Below are 21964 nucleotides of genomic sequence, written 5' to 3' on the forward strand. Positions count from 1 at the left end.
CTGCGCTCCTGATCCAAGGCTCCTTGGTGGACATGGGAGAGTCACTGTGATAGGTGCCGAAAGATTCTTGGCATGTGCACACCCTCCTAGCCACCCCACATTTAATAACAGTGTTTGTAAGCATGCGCCAGGCTTCCTATGCAGGAAACTGCATGGCGTCATGCTAAGGACGATTTAGAGTTTTAAAATGCGATGGTGTACTGTTTGTTCTTTTTAACAAGGTTTACTTTCTTTTTCAAAACCAATCTAACATGTTTCCTCTTCATGTCAGCTGTGCTGTCGTCCCAACCCCTGGATAATTAAAGCCTCTCTCAGCCACTCTTATGGTGGAGCCCGGCTGATGCCAAGAACAGTTCTCACTTACTAGGAATGTTTCCGTCTAAGCACATTCCCTGGAGCAAGAGAGCAAATGACACAATTGCTGGCTTCTATAAATAAAGGCATAGTTTTAATAAATGCTTGCTTAATGCCATCGATCCCGTTTTATCTTTTTTCTTGAACACACCGAGTGTACGCAAACTCCTGAAAGAAAGAAAGAAATCCTCTTCCCTAAAAAGGAGGCAGGATTCAAGAGCTTTCTATGAATTGTGCAGCCACAGGAAATATTTCTATGGAATATAAGACTGCAGTGTTTTCATTTCAATCCAGATGTGGACGGCAAGTATGACTGGATCAAGTTAACAGGAAAAGTATGGATTTAGGAATGAGTAGAGGGAAGGGGCAGGCAGGTTTTGTACAGGTGCTCTTCCTGCCAGCGAAGATGGTTTGTCTGTTAAGCCAGTAAGCAACTAAATGAATTTCTCAACCAGCTTTCAGAGCATGCTTTCACTACCTTATGTAAAGGACATATTAAACAGTCCCCCAAGTTTTGCTTACATGTTACTCTTTTGCAAATCACTTAAGTCACAGAATATATGCAGCTACAGAATAAAACCCAAAGCTCATCATAGCCCAAATTCAGCAGCTTGTTTGTTTTACAATTATTTGGGGGCATATCTATCTCTCTTCTCTACCTTTGCTCCCTTTCCTTCTACGCAGTTGCCTTGAAGGCAACTGCTGCATGCAAGTGGTGAAATGGAATGTAAGGGGTGATTGGCGGACCCACAACCCCTAGTACACAAAAACACCAGGCATCAGTCTTGCTGCTAAACTTTGGCTGCTGGAGCTTCCAATCTCCAGTGATATTCCATTCAGTACAGGAATTTGTTCTTTCTTCTAATATGCTCCTAACACACTGAGAATAAGTGCACAACAAATCATAACCTTAATATCAACTGAGGTTGAAATTGTTCATATTTGCCTCATTTACATATTTTTCATTCTAGGGCTTACATTTTCTAGTTGTGGAATTGTGGATTGTTTTTTTGGGGGGAGGAACATCCCAATCATCAAGCAGACATAGAAATATTTAAAATAGTAAAGTACAACAGAATTTTGTTAACCTTACATCAGCATTGGGCCATAGACCCTTTATAACGTTTTCTATCCTATTCACCACCTCCATTCGCATTCTTTCTTCTTCAGGTCTGGGTGACATGTACTTGTAGAAATCAATGATTTCTTCATGAAGACTGAAAAAGAAGAGAGAGATGAGTTAGACTAATTACACAGCAATATGACTAAAATAAGAACAGTGTCTCAGTTGTAATCTTTAACACCAATCCTGTACATGCATACTTGAAAGTAAGTCCAACTGTGTTCAATGGGACTTGCATCCACATTACGTGTGCTTTGGATTACAGCCCAAGTCTGGTAAGGATAACAGTCTCAACCAATTTAAAATCACTTATAAGAGCAGACCTACAACTCATAAAGTGAAAAGGAAATGTACAAACTAGTGTTTGCCTCAAAATGCTCTGCTGAGGCGAAGTATTTGCAGAGATATACTAGCAGGCAGGATACTAGCAGGCAGGAGGGGCTCTTTTAATACTTTTGTCACCCTAAGATTCATCTCTGCAACTCCTTCCACTGGACAATGTTCATCTTATTTTTTTCAAGCTCTGAGATAAAAAGCAGGCCGTGCAGGAGGTGTGGGTTGAAAGGAGGCAATCCTGGGGTTAACAGGTAACCCACAACTGCCCCTCATCCAGACATTCACACTTGGAAACCAATCTTTGCTGGGTAAGTGTAGTTGTGTCTTTGGTCCCACAGATTTCAACAGGACTTCTGGTTTTTTTATTTAACCAGATTTGCGTGCCACTAAATCATCAAAACATCTAAGCAGTTTACATAAAACATACCACACATTAAAAATACAAATAAAAATGGTAAAAATAAGCTGATCTACTCCCCACCCCCAAAAAAGTAAAAGCTTTTAGCACATGCCAAAAAACAATGCCGCAAAGGTGTCACCCCAGGTATCAATTCAGAGTTTCAGAGTATACGGGCAACCCCATACCAACTTTCCAACCTTTATGACTGTTCAGACCAAGGCAGCCATTTCTTAGGCAAATGGCTTTTGAGGACCCTGCCTGATTCTTCCAGTAAGAAGTGTCATCCCTATGAGGAAAGCTCTGCTATCGACAACAGGTGAATAGCCATTTTTTACATCACATTTCTGAGCAGTAACTCAAAGCTTGGCTATGTTCCAGGTAATTATACAAACTGTAGTTTGGAAATAAGTTAAATAAATATATGCCAGCTTTTACACCTATTGCATGTCTGCAGGAACACCTTCCTGGAAAGGGTGTGATGAAAAGACTGAAGGAGAGGGAACGGGACCTACTCTAAATTTTGTGCCAGTGTAACATCAGTTGAACCCTCAAAATGTTTGCTGGACCACAGTTCCATCCTACCTGGCCATTGGCTATACAAGATGGGGCTAATGGGAGTTGGAATCCAACATTTCCAGGGTAAGAGGTTCCCCATCCCTGGTTTAGTCTATACCCGATTAAAAATTATTAAAAATTAAAAATTATGGAGAAGTTGAGCGTAAAGAGCATGGAAGTCACCCACATCAGGCTCTGGGATAAATATAAATGGTTAGCCACACACATACATCCAGAGATGCTGTAGCCACAGGATACAGAATGCAAAAAATTCTGGCCAAGTTAGTGTTGGTTGCTTTTTGTCTACTCCACAAGAACCCACAGTTCTCCCTTTCTCAAGCAAGAACTAGTGCATCTAACTGCTTCCTTTTGATGAAAAAGCAGACTTCTTTTGAGTTAACTAGCTATATCTATGGAATGTCTACAATGTTCTTCTAGGAGTTCTTTTCCTGAGTTAATTTTAAAAAGCACACAGGTTACATATCACATTGTTCAGAAAACAATTTCCCCCCCTTTTTCACTATGTGGTCCACTTCATCATAAGTGAAAACATGCAAAGCTTTCCAAAAGTTTCAGAATCAAGAAAAAATGCAAATAAAAAGAGAAGCTTATAAGAAAAGTATTCTATTTTTTGAAAATGTTACAAGTCACCATGATACACAAACAATGGGAATTATCAAGATATGGAACTAAGCCAAAAAACCCCAAACCGTTTAGAGTTTACTTGAGCAATTGTTTTATTAAAGGTGCTCCAATTGTCAAGTTTATGAGTTGCCAACTATGCATCTGCACTAAGCATGGGCCCAGGCTCCCCACTTCACCCTACTCCTCCACCCTATATTGCAGTCAATGCAAGGCTTTTTTCAAGGCTGACTGAAGCATGGGGGACCTGGGGGGCGGGTCACAGCTGGGAAGGTGAGGGCTAACCATTTCCCCCTCCAGCTGTGACCCCCATGCCAAAAATATCCCATCTCAACTCCAAAAAGCCTTGTATTAGAGACTCATTTCAGGTCTAATTCTAGCAGCAGAGGGATAATTTTAAAAGGTGACCAAGTTGCTCTCTCTCAGGCTCATCTACTTTCACAGGTAAGTTGTGAAGCTGCAATGATCTACAAATATAACGATATAAATAATATAACTGAACATCAATAAAATTCAATTGACTCAGGCCTATTTTACCATGATAGTTTTATTTGTAACTTCTTCACACGTAACACTAACCCAATGAACAAGTTTTCTAAATTTCCAAATAGCAGCAGCCGTGCACAGATTAGAGCAGGGGTAGGCAGCCTTTGCAGATGCTCTCGACTCCAACTCCCATCAGCCACAGCCAGCTTCAATGGTCCAGCATAATGGAAGTTGTAGTCCAGCACATTTGGAGGGCATCAGGTTGTCTGCTCCTTGCTTAGAGCAATGAAATCTGCAGTTTGGGGGACATTTGTCAATATTAAAGCAGTTCAATGTGAGATTTGATACTTACAAAAATTACCTCTTTAAGAACTGCTGTAATATATGTGTTAAGTTCCCCCAAACTGTAAATTTCATTGCTCTAGTCTGGGGTAGACAACCTGGATTTAACTACTTTTTTAAACTCAGTAAAGCTGGTTAGATAATTAACTGGCTTTCCTAAGTTAAAGTAGTTTAATCATCTTCATGTTTCAAAAGACAATAGGGCATCAAATGCAACCCCATATTCCAAACAAGAGTTATTATGGATTTCAGCAAGCCTTTATGGTGAAAACCAACCACAAAGTGTTAAAACCTATTTCTACTAACAACATCAGAAGAAGGGTGTAGAAGTGTGTTCCCAACAATAGAGTAAGTCTTCCTCTCTCCAAGGAAGCCCTAAAGAGACCATCTATGACAAGTCAGTTGGGTCTTCTGTCGTCCTTCAACATTCAGAACCCACAATCTGTAGGACAAACAACTATATCCTAGTTCACTCATAAATACTTGGATTGATACATGGAGGAATGGAGATCCAATTAGCAGTTTCAATCAAGTCCCCCCCCCTTCTCTTTTCAACTTCCACTTAATACTTCTGAATACAAAACTAGCAGCCACTGATATAAACGGTTCTTTCAAGTATAGTAAGTACAACTCTTAATTCAGGAAACCTTGCTAAACAGTGCTGGTCAGAAATAACTAGCATTTTCTAGGGTATCTGCCAAAAACCAGTATTTTTTTCTCTGAATTTCAGTACCCTGAGAAACATACAAAATGCCTGAGAGCCACACTCTGCTCAGCTATAAAGATTCACCACACACACACACACACACACACACACACAAAAGGTTGGCATTGAATGTTAATGCTAACAAAGGAAATTTTGGCAAACACACAGGATTCACAACTGGCCAAAATGCCTGGATGTGTATTTTTCAAATGCATTTTTAGCTTTTGCTATAACCACTGGGTTGGGGACAAATGGGAAATTGTCTCCTCTATAATTTGTAGGCTTTAGTCAAACGTCTTAAGGTGTGGACTAAATATTTTGCAGGTGCATAAAAATATGATGGTGACACCTATGAATCTGAATTTTTTTAATCTTAAGTTTTTAGGTTTTTTTTACTACCTATGAACACAAACTGTATTTGAACAAAACAAACAAACAAACCCTTGAAGAATCCTGCATAGCAGCACTAATAGTTAATCTGAAATAGCCAGAAACATATGATTTTCAAACATGTCAATACACAACAGCAGTAAGAAGATTATTCTTTCAGCAGTCAGTTTCTCCCAACTGATTAAAGTTCAAGTTGCTACTCATTAAACTTATTTCAGCCCAAGAATGCATGTTGGGGTAGAAAGCCATGTCTTGTGATTTTGCTTCTCTCCTAATTCTGGCAGATAGGTTCCTATCTTTAAATAATTTATTCCACAATAGACATAGAGTATGGAGATTGCACTGGCAGCAAGTTTACTGACTGAAAGTCATCTTCTCAAAATGCAGATGGCCTATTACCCACGTCTGTTCATTTTAATGGGTCTACTCTAAGTAGGACTAGCACTGGGTGCCACTTATAGTTTCCAAAGTACATCTTTATATCCAAAGTTGAACACAGAAATGCTAATTCTAGCACAGCTCATAATGGGGACATGTGTATTTTAAAAAGACAGCATAAAATACAATAAACTGACAGTCATTTAGCATGGTATAAAGGTAAAGGTAAAGGTACCCCTGCCCGAACGGGCCAGTCTTGACAGACTCTGGGGTTTGTGCGCCCATCTCACATCTATAGGCCGGGGGCCAGCGCTGTCCGGAGACACTTCCGGGTCACGTGGCCAGCGTGACAAAGCTGCATCTGGCGAGCCAGCGCAGCACACGGAACGCCGTTTACCTTCCCGCTGGTAAGCGGTACCTATTTATCTACTTGCACCGGGGGTGCTTTCGAACTGCTAGGTTGGCAGGCGCTGGGACCGAACGACGGGAGCGCACCCCGCCGCGGGATTCGAACCGCCGACCTTTCGATCGGCAAGCCCTAGGCACTGAGGCTTTTACCCACAGCGCCACCCGCACCCCTTAGCATGGTATACATTCCTCCAATTATGTCAAACTTGGCTGAATTATAGCAGGGGTGAAGAACCTGTGGTTCTCCAGATGTTGCTGCACACCACCCACAAAGGCAGAAAAATGAACTTCCTTTGGGGAGCAAACTAGTTTCCTATTGGACACTACAGTCATACCTCATGTTACGCTCTTTTAGGTTACGTCCTGCGGAAACCCGGAAGTACTGGAAAGGGTTACTTCCAGGTTTTGCTGCTCGTGCATGCGCAGAAGCGCAAAATGTCGCCACGCGCATGCGCAGAAGCTGCGAATCGCAACCCGTGTGTGCGCAGATGCGCCGCTGCAGGTTGCGCTCTTTTCATGTTGAGAACAGGCCTCCGGAATGGATCCCGTTCGCAACCAGAGGTACCACTGTATTCTGCCTCAACACAAGGCAGTGCTGTATAACACATGATGATGAGCTTCATCAATTACAGATAAGTTGCTGGATTCAGTCCAGTATACCTGAAGGAGCGTCTCCACCTCCATCGTTCTACCCGGACACTGAGGTCCAGCACCGAGGGCTTTCTGGCGGTTCCCTCACTGCGAGAAGCCAAGTTACAGGGAACCAGGCAGAGGGCCTTCTCGGTAGTGGCACCTTCCCTGTGGAACACCCTCCCACCAGATGTCAAAGAGAACAACTACTACCAGACTTTTAGAAGACATCTGAAGGCAGCCCTGTTTCGGGAAGCTTTTAATGTTTGATGTATCATAGTATTTTAATATTCTTTTGGAAGCCGCCCAGAGTGGCTGGGGAAACCCAGCCAGATGGGCGGGGTATAAATAATAAATTATTATTATTATTATTATTATTATTATTCAGCCTCCACCTCACTTTTGTTGCAGGCACCACTACCCAGGCAGATGCTCTTGCAGGGGCCGCCTCAAAGATTACACTGCCCTTCACTCCTGACTACTGGTCATGCTGGCTAGGACTGATGGGAATCTTGAGGATTAGGGTGTTTTACTTCCTCAATCAGAACATCAAAATGTTTGGTGTGTTGTTGTTGTTTTAAAAAACTCCCTCAGTCTTGCTTTTAAAACTTACCAAAGATAAACATCCTAACATGTTGGTCAAGTATTTTGGAAGCATTACCTCTTGCTAGAACAAAAAAGATACATTATCAGCAGATCTGCTACATCTCCTAGATACAGACACGAACTAGTGAACCTTTATTGTGAAACAATGTATTTTTGAAATGTAATTAATGCAATATTATAACTGAACAATGTTAACTAAGGTTTATGTAAATTTGGAGAATTCACCAAACAGTTCTTTCTTTTGCTGCCGCTGCTGTTGCTGTTTTTGAAACACTGGAGTCAGCCACCTCTTAATTTACCTTTTTTTAAAAAACAAAAAAAACCCAGCGATATATCTCAGTATGAAAGGTAGTTGGGCTATGGAGACAGCAGTGCTTGTCCTAGGCAACAATCTCTGACACGGATGGCTACTTGTGTTCCTTTTCCGGATCAGAGATGTCTGCCACAGAGGCACCCATTCAACAAGAACAGTGCCGCCAGTATTGCATGGACTGGAATCGTAGAGAAAACGGAAGAGTGGCACATTGTCTTAATTCTCAAGATTAATTTCAACAAAATTAAAATTCATCAGAAGGATTGAGCCTTTTTGATAAGAACAACATAGCAATCGTGCTTCCACATCTTCCCTCAACATGGTAAGTGTGCTGTAAACGTCTGGCAAGAATGGTGAGCCCCCAGCTTTGCTCCTGAACTGTAGAGCTGCGTAATTTCAGCCCCAACAGGTGCATGGAGATATCCAGCCCCCTCCCAAGCTCCAAGCTTGGGAAGAAGGCCGGGGTCTTTTTGGATGGTGCATTGGTGAGGCACCTGGAGTGCACTGGCAATGTAGAACCAAACCCTCTCCCCAATCACCCAGCAGGAAAGGGCAGCACTTGGTTGAACCACTGCATGGTTGAATGGCCAAGGTAGCAACTGTTATGCCTCTTTTTCCTCAAGAAAGGCAGGCAGGAAGCTTCTTCAGCTGCCCAGTAGCTAAATCAGCAAGGACTCCGGTCGCCTTTCCTGCAACAGAAAGACAAGCAGACAGGAGGCAACCACGAGACCTCCGTGTATAGGGCGTTATAAAAATTCAATAAATAATAAAGTAATTATAATGGCTGCACAGCAGCTTCAACCAACAAGGGGATGTTGAGAGCTCCGAGCTCAGACAGCAGCTGTGGAGCCCGGCTTGTAGGGTCATTTGCACCAACCCCAACTATTTCTGCTACCTCACTAATAATTCATTATAATTTAAGGTTTCCCTTTTTAAAAAAGAAAGAAACCTACATAAATAATATAATTCCAAGATGTTAAAAGTTCAAACAAAAGTGTTCTAGAATACTTTCAGTATTACTTCATAAAAGATTCAGGTAGGTAGCCGTGTTGGTCTGACGCAGTCGAAATAAATAATAATAATAAATTGTCCAGTAGCACCTTAGAGGGGACGCGGGTGGCGCTGTGGGTTAAACCACAGAGCCTAGGACTTGCTGATCAGAAGGTCAGCGATTCGAATCCCTGCGACGGGTGAGCTCCTGTTGCTTGGTCCCTTGCTCCTGCCAACCTAGCAGTTTGACAGCATGTCAAAGTGCAAGTAGATAAATAGGTACCGCTCCAGCGGGAAGGTAAACACCGTTTCCATGCACTGCTCTGGTTTGCCGGAAGCGGCTTAGTCATGCTGGCCACATGACCCGGAAGCTGTACGCCGGCCAATAAAGCGAGATGAGCGCCGCAACCCCAGAGTCGGCCACGACTGGACCTAATGGTCAGGGGTCCCTTTACCTTTACCTTTAGCATCTTAGAGACCAACTGCTACTGGACAATTTATTTATTTATTTCAACTTCATAAAAGGTTCCCCAAGCTGCCTTTAGTGCAGTTTGCACAATAAATGTATTATTTCAAACTCAAAAAAGACGGCTGTAGAAAAGTAAGCGGCCTGCAAGTCATTTTGAAGGCAATGCTGGGTTTAAAGAATACTGAATATAAATGAATTCTGGAGCAATTTGTAAGAGTTTCTTACAAAGCCTTTAGCTAGTTATTATCATTACATGAAAGACTCACTGAAGGCCATGAGATTTGTCGTTCACAAAGAAGCATCTCTTACTTTTAGTGAAAAGACCTGTGTGATGTTTTTAGAAAAAAATTGCTTTTGTTTAATACAAACACACCTATCGGTTACTGGGTTCAGGCTCTAAAAAAACCAGTCATGGAAGTTTAACACAGCAACTGGCTACACACTGCATCAACTGCCTGATCCCTAAATTGACACCAAGAAACTCTGTCCCCCTTCCCCGCCAGTGCCTGAAGCAGTTTTACACTAAAAAAATATATAGATAGCTTACTCAAAGCATGCAAGAGTCAAGACTGACAGCTATGTCAGCATTCAATTTGTCAGTATTCATGTCTGTTTGGGAGGAAGCCAGACTCACAGCTCATCTTGAGAATTTGCTGTGCACTCTATTTTTGTACTATGCCTTTCAAACTCAGGAGCACATTTTAACACACCTTGAACTTAAAAGCCCAAATCCAATGAAAAGTCCCACAAAAAATAGTGGCAACTAACTTTTTCCACTGGTTTCAATGGAACTTGGGGCTAAATTGCATGCCACCAGAGAAATGCACAAATTGTATATAAAGCCTTATCCACATGAAATGGAACTAAGGGGCGAATGAAGCTTAGCCCCATGTGCTTAGTCCACCATTTTCACTTTGCTCTGATGCTTCAAGTGCTTTTCTCTCAACCCATCGCATAATTAAGAAAAGTGAGTCAGGCTGGTGAAAATGCTGCTTGAATAGATGAGGGCAGGTGGGGTGTGTGATTTTGCTCCCCATGCCCACACATTGTTTTTCATACAAAAATAATAAAGAAAGGGGTGAAAAGACACACACATTCGCTTTAAGTGTGACTAGCGGACACACATGAATGCAAACATGATTGGCCCATTACATTTGGTTTGAGCCTTAGTCACAACTAAGTTTAGCTAGAGAAGGGTCAAAATTTTTATTTTTATTTTTTGGTCTCAGCAGACAAAAATCAGCTCTTTAAATATTACTTTCACCAATGGGAGAACAGAGAAACCAACATATCAGTGATCTGAAGGACAATTCCAATACAGTATTTACCGCATTAATTCTTATATAACTTAAGCAAAAAAAAAAAAAAGCATAATTTTCAACAGTTGCTATGTAAGCTATTTGCATAGTTTTTCTTATCATGCTGTTTATTCATTCATTGCATTTGTATCCTTTTTCTTCAATGACTTCAAAGTGGTGTACATGGTTCTCCCTGTCCTCATTTAATCTCCACAACAACCTAGTGAGGGAAGTTAGGCTGGGAGGCAATGACTGGCTCAAGGTCACCCAGGGAGCTTCCTGGCTGAGAGGAGATTTGAACCCTGGTTTCCCAGATCCTAGTCCGACACTCTAACCTTCACCGTCTTACCTCACAAAATATTTCCATTTGAATGATCTTTTCTTCATTAAAGCTAGACTCAAGGGAAATGCTTAAATAAATGCCACCACTTTAAAAGCAGATTTCCCCATAAATTCTATACTGAGTCAATAGTCGTATCTTGAAATGCATCTTTTTTACATGCAACTTCAATAATAGGTTTTTTGGGGGGAAATCTGGCCTTGTATAATTAATGGTTATTAGCAGTACATACTCCTGACAAAAGTATAGATATGATCACCAATGCTCAATTTTAACACCAGGATTAGATAGCACTGGTATTGTTAACAACAGAGCTGGAAAAATCCCTGCCACTGAAGCTTATGAATTTCATCATCTCTGTGTAGTAAGCTTGTCACCTATACATTTGATGCTGGTATAACAGGATTTAAAATATTTCTTGCCATGCCTCCTAAGTAATACAGGCACCTTCCCACCTGCGTGTGCGATCAGCATGTGCATGACTGCTGGCACACATGCCGTGTTCAGCACTCAAAGGGAGCAGGGTGGGAGCAGAACACAGCAGAGCGGGATGGACTGGATTTGCACCCATCCCACTGGCACGTGTGGCAGCCAGGAACCCCTGTGGAAGCAGGGATTCCCCTGTACTAATACTGAACTACCAGAGAGAGAGAATGACCACATGATTTGCAATCATCCCTAGTTGTGTATCAATGCAATTTTATGGCCAAAAGAAGCAAAAAATCATGATTTGCACCTCAATTTTGTCCTTTTAAGCCATGATATTTGGTTGTGGCGACAGACTCAACCTATTTTGGCTATTTTGAACTACATTTCTTAACTGTGTTATTATTAAAAGCAGAGTTTAAAGAAATGTTTGGGCAATCTTGATCAACTGATATTTGATGTTGAAACAGTCTAGTAAGCCTTTTAATACTACACCAAAGCTCAGATTGTAATCAAGTTTCATTTCAAAGAATTGACAAGGTCATTTAGGAATTTCATCCCTGGGAATGTAAGAACTGGAAGGTTACATAGCTCAGTGTGTTGCCCAGCGGGATAAGTCAGCTGAGTTTTTCATTCTTACTATGCCAAGTTCCTCGGGAAAGGAGAAGGATTAAGAAAGATGTTCAATTTGCAGAAAAATCATCAAAAATGAGTAAGACAAAGCACTGCTGAAACCTTCTAAACTAGGCATAAACAGGCTACATACTGCCTGCCAAGAAATTTCGTCTGGAATAGATTTCAGCCAAGGAGCGAGTTGTCACATACAACTGCAGGACTTTGTATGGGTCAGGGAAGAAATCTTGGTGTACACTTGATTCACGGAACATACACTGACTTATCACTTCTAGAAGCAGTGCTAAAGTACAGTAAAGGACTGGATAGGGATTAAACTGATATTCAGTTCAGACAAGGAGGTATTGCTGGTGGGTGTTTCTTGGTTGTTGGTGTTCAAACTGTTCTGAAAGGGGCTGCACTGCCCACAAAGGATCAGAGTGTTTGCTGTTCTGGAGTGTTTGGGAATCAAACATTGTCACTAGAAGCACAAGGAGCTTATGTGGTTCAAAACAACTTTAATCACCTTCATCTGATACACCAGTTATGACCATATGAGGATGGGGATAGCTTGGCCACGGTTACAGACACACTGGTAATTTCCAACTACTGCAATGCCTTTAAACGATTATCTAGAAACTGTAGTTGGTTCAAAATGGGACCATAAGATTATTAACTGGAGCTGGCCATTTCAATTACATTATGCCAGTGTTTTATCAGCTTCACTAGTTTCCGGGCTGAATTTAAAGTGGTGTTTTGAAACTTTAAAGCAGGAGCTGGGAAAATGAGGCCCTCCAGATGGAGTTGGGTTCCTACTTTCATCGTCCTTGACCACTAGCCATGCTGGCCGATGGAACTGGAGTCTGTGTGCCCCTGTAAAGTGATACAAGTGACTATTAGGAAGACGGCCTTCTTGGCTGTAGAACACTTGTTGTAGAATAACCTCCAAATAGAGGCCCTACTAGTACCTACTTTATTGTTTCTTGGGCAGCAGGTGAAGATCTTCATAGCCATCCAGGCCTTTTAAACACCTAGCATTTTAAACTTGCAAATTCTGGGCTCTCATTGTGTTTTATTTTACTGAGCTATTTAAAAAGCTCTATGCTGCATTTTATTATCTTTCTTGATGCTTGTAATTATTATCTTGCATTTTATTCTCTGCCCCGTATGCTACCCAGGGAACATGTGTTGATAAGTAGCCATATAATTCTAGTAATAAACAAAGATAGGAGTACTGCCAAATATAGGAAGGCCAAGTTTCTATAACCATGCCTTGCCAATTGCTTGAAAATATTTCCACTTGCAGAAACATGATGGAGAGTAGTATGCATAACTTTTGAGCTATTCATCTCTCCTCTGGGCATATAAGAATACAATTAAAATCTCCATGAGTAACTTCTCAAAAGATCACAATCTTTTCATTCAGTTTGCAACCCTGTACGTATACGCACACCCCAAAAACAGCAGTTGCACACTTGTAAAGTTATGAAACTTTGCAACATTGGAATTTGCCCTGAAGGTCATTGTAGGGCACAAATTTCAAGTTGAACATGAAATAAAATGTCAAAGGCCAAATGGACAGTGAAAGCAAACATGAGTGGGTGGATAGTATTGCAAATTTGAATCTGGTAGACCTGAGATTGACTCCTGTCTCTGCCATGATATACATTTGCCATCTGTAAAATGGAAACAATAGTCCTACTTCTACAGGTACAAATATGAAGACTATAAATTACTTTGAAAATTAGAAAACTTGCCTTGTAAAAATAAAGGGTGGTAGCTAATGCTTGGTCTACTCAGAGTAGAATCAATGAAATTAATTGACATTAATCAGTAGGACTAGCTAAATAAACAAGGGGGTGTCCGAGGACAACAGCTACCATTTGTACTACATTGTTTTCATGTCTAACAACAATTGCTCCTCCACCCTTTCAAACTTATGGTTATAGACTCAAAGGCTGGAAGAAGATAGCCCTCCTTGTTATGAATGAACATGGAGCGGACTTTCTGTGTCCATCTATACTTGGAGCAAGAGTGGGGAAGAGAAAGTGCAGCCAAGATATCCTACGGTGTTTGCTCAGGTGGACAAACAGAGCAGGGTTTGCAGTGCTCAACCTCTCTCTCCCTGTCTACTGTCACCACCACCCCCAGCCATAAAGTGCAGTCAGAAACTAGGGACAACCATAGTCACCGGAAAGCAATATTTCTACACCACAGGCAATCAGGTGAGTATTTTTGTTCATAGGCATAGTAGTTGATTTAACGATTTACATCTAATTAATCTTTTTTTTTAAAAAAAAATAAAATCAGTCTTTAGGCACATTTTTCCTAGACAGCAATCCACTTCTTTCATTTAGATAGGGCTGGGAAACCTCTGCCGCCGTGCCCCCAAGTGCTTCTGGATGACAACTCCCATCATCCCTGATTGGTCATGTGGGTTGAGACTGATGGGAACTGAAGTTCAGAAACTTCTGAAGGGCCAACCTTTTCCTACCCCTGATTTAGGACCTGGAAACTAAAATCAACACATATTTCTCAGTATCCATGACTGCATGACCAGCCAGCACAAATGACCTAGATGGTTGCACATTTCAAACAACAATTACAATGTATCCCAGAAGAATACTACTCTCTTTCAGGTCCAACAATAACTGGGTTTTCCTCACAGCTAAGGAAAAGCCCTTCTTTCTGAAGACCACTATTGACTGGCCTCATACTACCAACCATATAAGAAATATGGGTTGCCAACTAACCAAATATCTTTGCACCAGGGCACATGCATTCAATATTCGGCAGCTATCAGCTATCATTTGAGCGAAATCCAGTTGCTCAAAGCGGATTTCAAAAGCATAGGCTACTATAAAGAAAAATATTCAAATATTAACTGCCCTGCTCCATGTACACACGCAAAAGTATCAAGATTTTGATAAATATTTCCTTATCAGCAAAGGGAAACAATCAAACGAAGACTGGCATGGCCTGTAGCCTTATAGAACATAATGCAATGTTGATTTCATTTCCCCGGTGCAGTAAGAAGAGAAAAAGAAGAGTTTGGATTTGATATCCCGCCTTTCACTCCCTTTTAAGGAGTCTCAAAGCGGCTCACAATCTCCTTTCCCTTCCTCCCCCACAACAGACACCCTGTGAGGTGAGTGGGGCTGAGAGACTTCAAAGAAGTGTGACTGGCCCAAGGTCACCCAGCAGCTGCATGTGGAGGAGCGGAGACGCGAACCCGGTTCACCAGATTACGAGACTACCGCTCTTAACCACTACACCACACTGGCTCTCCAGGAATAATTCACACTATCTGTTGAAAAAGCAATGTACAAGTAGCCAGACTTTCATTATAATTGTTTTTAATTTGCTCCTGTGTAAAAGTACAACTGCATTCACATTATGAGCTCCCATTTTTTGGAAGAGAACTCACAATAATAGAGTCACAAAAATAAACTGTAATAAAGGAGACTAGTTACTGCCTGAATGGGACAGTCAAAGAGACAGACAAACAGACAGAGTGGCATCCAAGTGTAGTAGCTTACATGGCAGAAGTCACAGAGGAGCATAATGCATTCTATAACCGGAACCACACTATGACAAGTCAATGACAACTGTGCAACACAGGCAGTTTTCTGCTGTGAGTGAGTATTCTATCAGCAGGTAAAAACTAACGAAACCTAAACCATAAAATCCATAATTATCACACCATTGATTTTATGTGATAGCTGCACCTCATCACTCCCTTGTTGGAGCTCTCTGTCGAAAGGGCTATACCTGTCAGAAGAGATGCCCGTTTCAGGAGAAAGTATTGCCTGTGAAGTGAAATAGGACAACTAAATCAGGTTATGTACCGTAACTGGCCACAAAAGCATCACCTCAATGGTAGCTGTTGGGATGAGCCACTCCCATGATTCCTCATGAGATCCCAGGCTCAACTCCCCCTTTCTATGTAGACAAAGGAAGACATTATGAGCCTGCGGCATGCACCACACTAGCCTAGAGGCTTCAAAAGTATCTTCAAAAATGTCTGAGTAGCATCTCTTGTACAAAAGGCCTTTCAGCAGCTAAGGTCTCAGCACAAGTTGCAGCCCCTTTTAGATAAACCCCGGCTGGTCATTGTGACCCATAACATCCAAGTCATATTTAATGGATGTTGTACATATCATTGAAGACTAGGCTACTACAGTTGATTCAGAACATGTAACTGGCCAGTCGGAACACATCTCACCAGTTCTTGGGTGTGAATTAAAGACTATATAACAAGAAAAGAACTATCAAACATTATCTCAATATATGATTACAGCAGAGAGACTTTTGTGTGGACAAAGATGGAAAGACTTATTGTTTAATACGGAGGAATGGTTGTTGAGGTTATTGGAGACAAAGCAGATAGGTTTGAGAAGAGAAAAACCATTGCTGACATTTGTGTGAAAAAGAAAAGGAAATAATCCAAGACATTTGGGTCAGAAGATTGAGGAAATATTGCCTAACAGAAAGTAGATCAGTTGGATGTCATTGTAAAGTGGATATTTTGAATAATTTCTTGCATGTAACTGACAGACAGAAAATCAGAAGTCCTTTTTATTTTCTTCTTTTCTTTTTATTTTCTTTTTAGGTTTTCCTTTGGTGTCCCCTACTCTGGGCCATTTTTGGGGTCTAAGGATTACACACACATGAAGGGGGTGGATAGTTGGTGGAAGGACCCTGAATGAGAGGCAGGGAAGGGAAGACCTTCCAGGATGAGAGACTGGGAGAAGGAAAGGAAAGCTCCTAGGTAAGAGCTACGAGGGTCCATCACTCAGTGTGAGACATGGGTTAAGAGAGGACTCTGCATTTTCTGTTTCCTTTTTCTGTGTGTTTTTCTTTTTATTTAGATTGGTTTCTTTTATCTTATTGTATTATGAGATACACTTTAATAAAATCTTATTTTTTAAAAAATAAATACAGTGGTACCTCGGGTTAAGTACTTAATTCGTTCCGGAGGTCCGTTCTTAACCTGAAACTGTTCTTAACCTGAAGCACCACTTTAGCTAATGGGGCCTCCTGCTGTCGCCACGCCGCCAGAGCACGATTTCTGTTCTCATCCTGAAGCAAAGTTCTTAACCTGAAGCAGTATTTCTGGGTTAGCGGAGTCTGTAACCTGAAGCGTATGTAACCTGAGGTACCACTGTAAATCTCATCAGTTCTGGATCAACTGCAGTATTTTCCTGACTGTTTCAAAGTGCTGGTTTTAATATTTAAACCCCTGTACACTGCATAATATACAGCAGGGGTCACTAAGATGGCACCTGCAGGCACCAAAGCCAGTACTGCCTATGGTACCTGCAAAAGGTCTCTGTAAATATAACCCCCCCAAAATCAACAATGCACCAGAAAGTGTTTACTCTTTCTGCTCAGTTCCTACTTGCACCGGCTCGCCCTCTCCTACATGGACCACACACTCTTAAACATGCCTGAATTTCACTGGATGCCAGGTTTGTTCATCCACCCTCCCTCCCACTCCGAACAGAGGAGAGGTATAAAGAACTTCTCCATGTGAGCAAGTACAGTGGTGGCTGATATAGGTGCCTTTCCCCCCCATTATTAAAGAAGGGTGCCGGTGGGCAGGAAATACTCGCATAATTTGTCTTTTTCTGCTTCTTTAGATGTGGCTGCCATTTTGTATTATGCCACACCCCCATAGCATCCATTTTGTGACACTTTCTCAAAATTCCAAATGTGCCCATCAAGGTTACTGACCCCTGGAATACCGAATGAAACCTAGGAATCTGCTGCCACATGAACCTGAATGACCATTATAATGATCCGAGGCAAGTGGGTATTGGGGAGAGCTTCTTTGGTGCTGGTATACCAGCTATAGGATGCTTCTCCCCCACCCAGGATGGCTCACCTGGTACCCGTTTTCATGACCTTTACTTGCCATATAAACTTTTTTATTTGCCCAGACCTTCAATCATTAGAACTTTTATTGCTGCTCACATTTGAATTCTGGCTTCAACTTTATCAACTGCTGTGTCATTTATGGTGTTCAGTTTTTTTAAAAAAAAATATTTCTATTGGATTTCACATTGTTTTACATCTCATTAATATATATAACACCTTGAAAATTATTTGAAAGGCTAGTACACATATATCTTTGAATATAAATACATAGCTGGCACAGAAAGAGTAAGGTAACTGCTATAAAAGTTATGGAAAAGCTTACACCCAAAATGGGACCATCTGAAGGCTTTAAGTTACTCTATATGGGAAACGCAGTAAGAAAAGCACTGCTACCTTGGGACATGTGGCATTATCAGATTTGCTGGTAATTAGCTAGCTTGAAGGTGAAAGTCTGCAAAGTACTTTTTGGCACCAACAGATTGATAGCAATAATGGATTAGCCAGTGCTAGAAATCTGCCACACGTTAACAGGATTGGAGAAAGGTAAAATTAATAGTCAGGGGTCAGCAAGGTTTATCTTGTCTGGGCCGGATGGGTCCCGCGGAGATCCCTCTGTGGGCCGGATTGTGCGAGCACCCCTGTGATTTTCAACGTCTGCACATGCGGAGATGCCATTTCTGACACCTCGGAAGCAGGTCCCTGTGCTGTGCTGGTTTAGCGCAGCGCACAAGTGGGCAGCTCAGTTCAGGGGTGGCTCATGGGCCAGTTAAATGACCTCCGCGGGCCACTTCTGGCCCATGGGCCTTAGGTTGCTGACCCCTGTTAACAGTGTAGCTAATTCAAAAGCCCTTCAGACTGAGAATATATATGGGAAATGATGAAAAACCTCAACATCATTTCTTCTAATTGTGAAGTGGGCAGCCCCTGCCTACCAACAGCAAAACTCAGCCTCCAAGAGAGAAAAGTTCCTGCAAACACAAGAGGCACTCCAGGTATGCAGAAAAAGTTGTGTATGTGTGTACACGTAGGTTTCAAGAAACCTATGGGGAGGTGTGGAAGGATAAAGGGAAGGAAGGCTGACACCTAAATGTGTGCATTGCTCTCAAGCTGCCCTGTAACTTTTGAAAGCATGACAGCAGAGTGCAGGAACAACACAAGACTATTCATATTGGCAGCTGGAGCCTAACACAGATGGGGTACATCCTGACCACAATACCCTCCAGCTCAAGATTCCTTTAAAAGGGTACAGAGGGACTGGAAAGATAAATGGTTCCCTTAAAACAGATCAACCCTTAAAAGGACTACCCGTATTTTTCGCACTATAGGACGCTCCCGACCACAGGACGCACCTTGTTTTAGAGGGGGAGAACAAGAGGGGGGAAATTCTCCCCCTCTCTGCTCAGCACCCCTTCAGCGAAGCGGCAGGAGAAATAGAGCCCCTTCCATTTCTCCTCCCACTTGGCTGAAGAGGCACTGCGCAGCTCTCCATCTCTGCTTTTTTCTTCTTCCATATTTCACCAAGAACACTTTTATTAAACATGAAAGATGCCAGGGTGGTAAAAAAAGAAAACACCAGAAAAATCTATGCTGCATTTTAAATTCCTCTTTGCAAAAGGGCTAAAGCAAGACATTTAAATGTCCCACCAGTGCAGAGTTCCCTTTTAGTTTGTCCTGCGTCTCTTTATTTCAAGAAAAAGCAGAAGTGAAATTTAAAGCTGCTTGCATGGTTTATGAGCACGTTTAAGGATTTCCTGATACCACCAGTTCTCAGCTCAGCTAAAAATAGTTTGCAAGAGCTTTGCGATCTCTGATAGCCTAGTATCTCTCTCCCCCCCTTTTTGTAGTTCTTTTCCACATATAGGTTGTGGGGAGGATGTAGCCCTCCATATATTGTTGGGCTCCAGCTCCCATCAGCCAGCGGTGATGGGATTTGTAGCCCAGCAACACCTGGAATGTCACAGCTTCGCCGTCCCTGATTTTGGTTTCGTTCCCACGTAAGCTAAGTGTGCCATCAAGTGCAGCTACAGTTGGATTGCTGCGCCTGAGGCTGCAGCAGCCGGCACACTTATCTTGGGAGTGAGATTCCCTCAGCATCGCTGAGACTTGCTTCTGAGTAGACCAGAGAGGCTTGTCCTCTGGCCCCGCGAACTAAGCTCGAGCGCCATTGAGTTCAATAGGAACCTTCGACGCAGCGCGCCTTTCCTCGGTGCAGCCCCGCACAGGATCTGCTTCCTTGTTCAGGTTCGCAGCCTCCCCCAATGCAACGGTGGTCAACCAGGAGTGGATCCCCCACCCCGGAAGAGCATCCCTTCCCTCCCAAATTGGCCGTGCGCTCCAGAAAGGGGGGAGAGAGAGACACGCCGCTTGCCTGCCTCACCCAGCCCGGACGGGGGCGGGCGGAGAATGTCAGCTCAAACAACTTCCTACTGGGCTCCCGGTGGTTTGTTTGTTTGTTTAAAAAGTGACCTTTTCAACTGGAGCGTTGAGAAAACGATGAATGGCCAGACAGGGGAGGTGGCTGACGCGCTGCACTCCCCGGGCCGCCGCCGCCTGTCCTGCCTGTGCATCTCGCTCCATCCCGCCACCGCTGCTACGGCTGACGCGGAGGAAAGAGTCACCGGGACACTGCCGCACGGGGCAAGGCACGGGGCCGAGACAGCTGCGCAGGGAACATGGACGGCGCTCCTCCTCCTCCCCCTCTCTCGCTCTTCCTTCCCCCCCCCAGAGCCCGCTACCGCCGCTGCCACAGCCACCGCAGAGGAAAGAGGCACCGGGACGCTGCCGCCCGGGGCAAGGCAGGGGGCGAGATGGCTGCGCGGGGAACCTGGACGGCGCTCCCCCTCCTTCCCCTCTCTCGCTCTTCCTTTCTCCCTGTAGGCCGCGCTGCCGGGGAGGAAAGAGGCACCGTGACGCTGCCGCCCGGGGCAAGGCATGGGGCTAAGACGGCTGCACAGGGAACCTGGACTGCGCTCCTCCTCCCCCCCCCCTCGCTCTTCCTCTCTGCTGAAGCCAGGAGAGTCTTGCTCTCCCGGCTTCAGCAAAAGGAACCCGAAGCCTCCGGAGAACAGCAGGGCCTCCCGCTGTGTTCCGGAGGCTTCAGGTGGCTATCCCTGAAGCCTGGAGAGCGAGAGGGGTCAGTGCGCATTCGCTCCATAGGATGCACACACATTTCCCCTCCATTTTTGGAGGGGGAAAAGTGCGTCCTATAGAGCGAAAAATACGGTAGTTAAGCTGTGGATGGGGCACACCCATTCAGCAGTTTGAAGTATTCTGGAAGGGGCAGGAATTAAAGAGACTGCGCACCTTCAGGTATGCATTTTAGGGGAGACTTCATAGCTTAGTGGGAGAGAACCCATTTCACACACTCCAGTGGAAGAGTCAGACACAGATTTCCTAGTTCTATGCCTGGGCCCTATTGCACATTAAAATAGGAGAAATGATTTCCCTATCATTTACTCCTCTTGATTACTCACAGGCAGGGTTTGAAATTAGCAAGGTGCCAGGTGCATTTTGCGCCTAAACATTCTCCATTTGTGAGTACCTCCAAAAATCTGGGTGCCATTTTTTGCACCTGGCTAACACTCAAGAATTGCTGAAATGTATTTTCTTTGAAGCCTCAAAGCATATGTTAAGGATCAGCAGTAAGTTAAGGAGTTTAACAATAAAGAGTAGAGTGTTTTGAAAACTGAAGTATGGTACTGATATTCTTACTGTAAACACCAAATTAAACATGTATTAACAATTTCTGCTAAAAATGTGATATTAACAATGTGTCACTTAAGTGAATTGCGTATTAATTCATTTTGATCAAAATAATAAATAAAAAGTGTTGCTGACACACCCACCCCATGGTGATTAGACATTCTGTTTTGGCGCTCACAATCCAGGTTTCAGAAGACGTTTGGCTCCTAGCTTTCCTATCCCAGTTTCTAACACTGTTCACAGTCATGTTCATATTACTGAACACTAAACTATTATCACATAGTGTTGTCTCCCTCTTTCAGTGCTGAAAAAAAATGTTTAATACCAATGCTGCTGGAGATTAAATAATAAAAACAGCAAAATATTCATATAGTTTATGCGTTTGGCCTTAAAATGAGAAAATTAAAGAGATTTCAGACTGTTACCATCTCATTTCTCCAAAGTGGACTGATTTTTTTTGCTGAACTATGCTGAAGGAAGGAAAGATGAATTTGTCTCCAATCTATTAGCAACTTCATGTTTACTTGCACTACAATACTGGAAAATTAGCTCATTTCCGCCAATGAACTCTGGATGGG

General features: G+C 42.8%; 1 protein-coding gene across 2 annotated transcripts in view; it reads right to left on the bottom strand.

Annotated features, from left to right (window-relative positions):
* TENT4B (terminal nucleotidyltransferase 4B) overlaps positions 1-21964 on the bottom strand; it is a 51393-nt gene that overhangs the window by 20607 nt on the left and 8822 nt on the right. For both annotated transcript variants that reach the window (XM_082232911.1, XM_082232910.1), the window contains exon 2: positions 1448-1571. In XM_082232911.1, the coding sequence (XP_082089037.1) occupies positions 1448-1571 (124 nt within the window). The remainder of the gene's footprint in view (positions 1-1447; positions 1572-21964) is intronic.

Source organism: Podarcis vaucheri, assembly GCF_965113315.1.
Source record: "Podarcis vaucheri genome assembly, chromosome: 7".
Taxonomy (NCBI): domain Eukaryota; kingdom Metazoa; phylum Chordata; class Lepidosauria; order Squamata; family Lacertidae; genus Podarcis; species Podarcis vaucheri.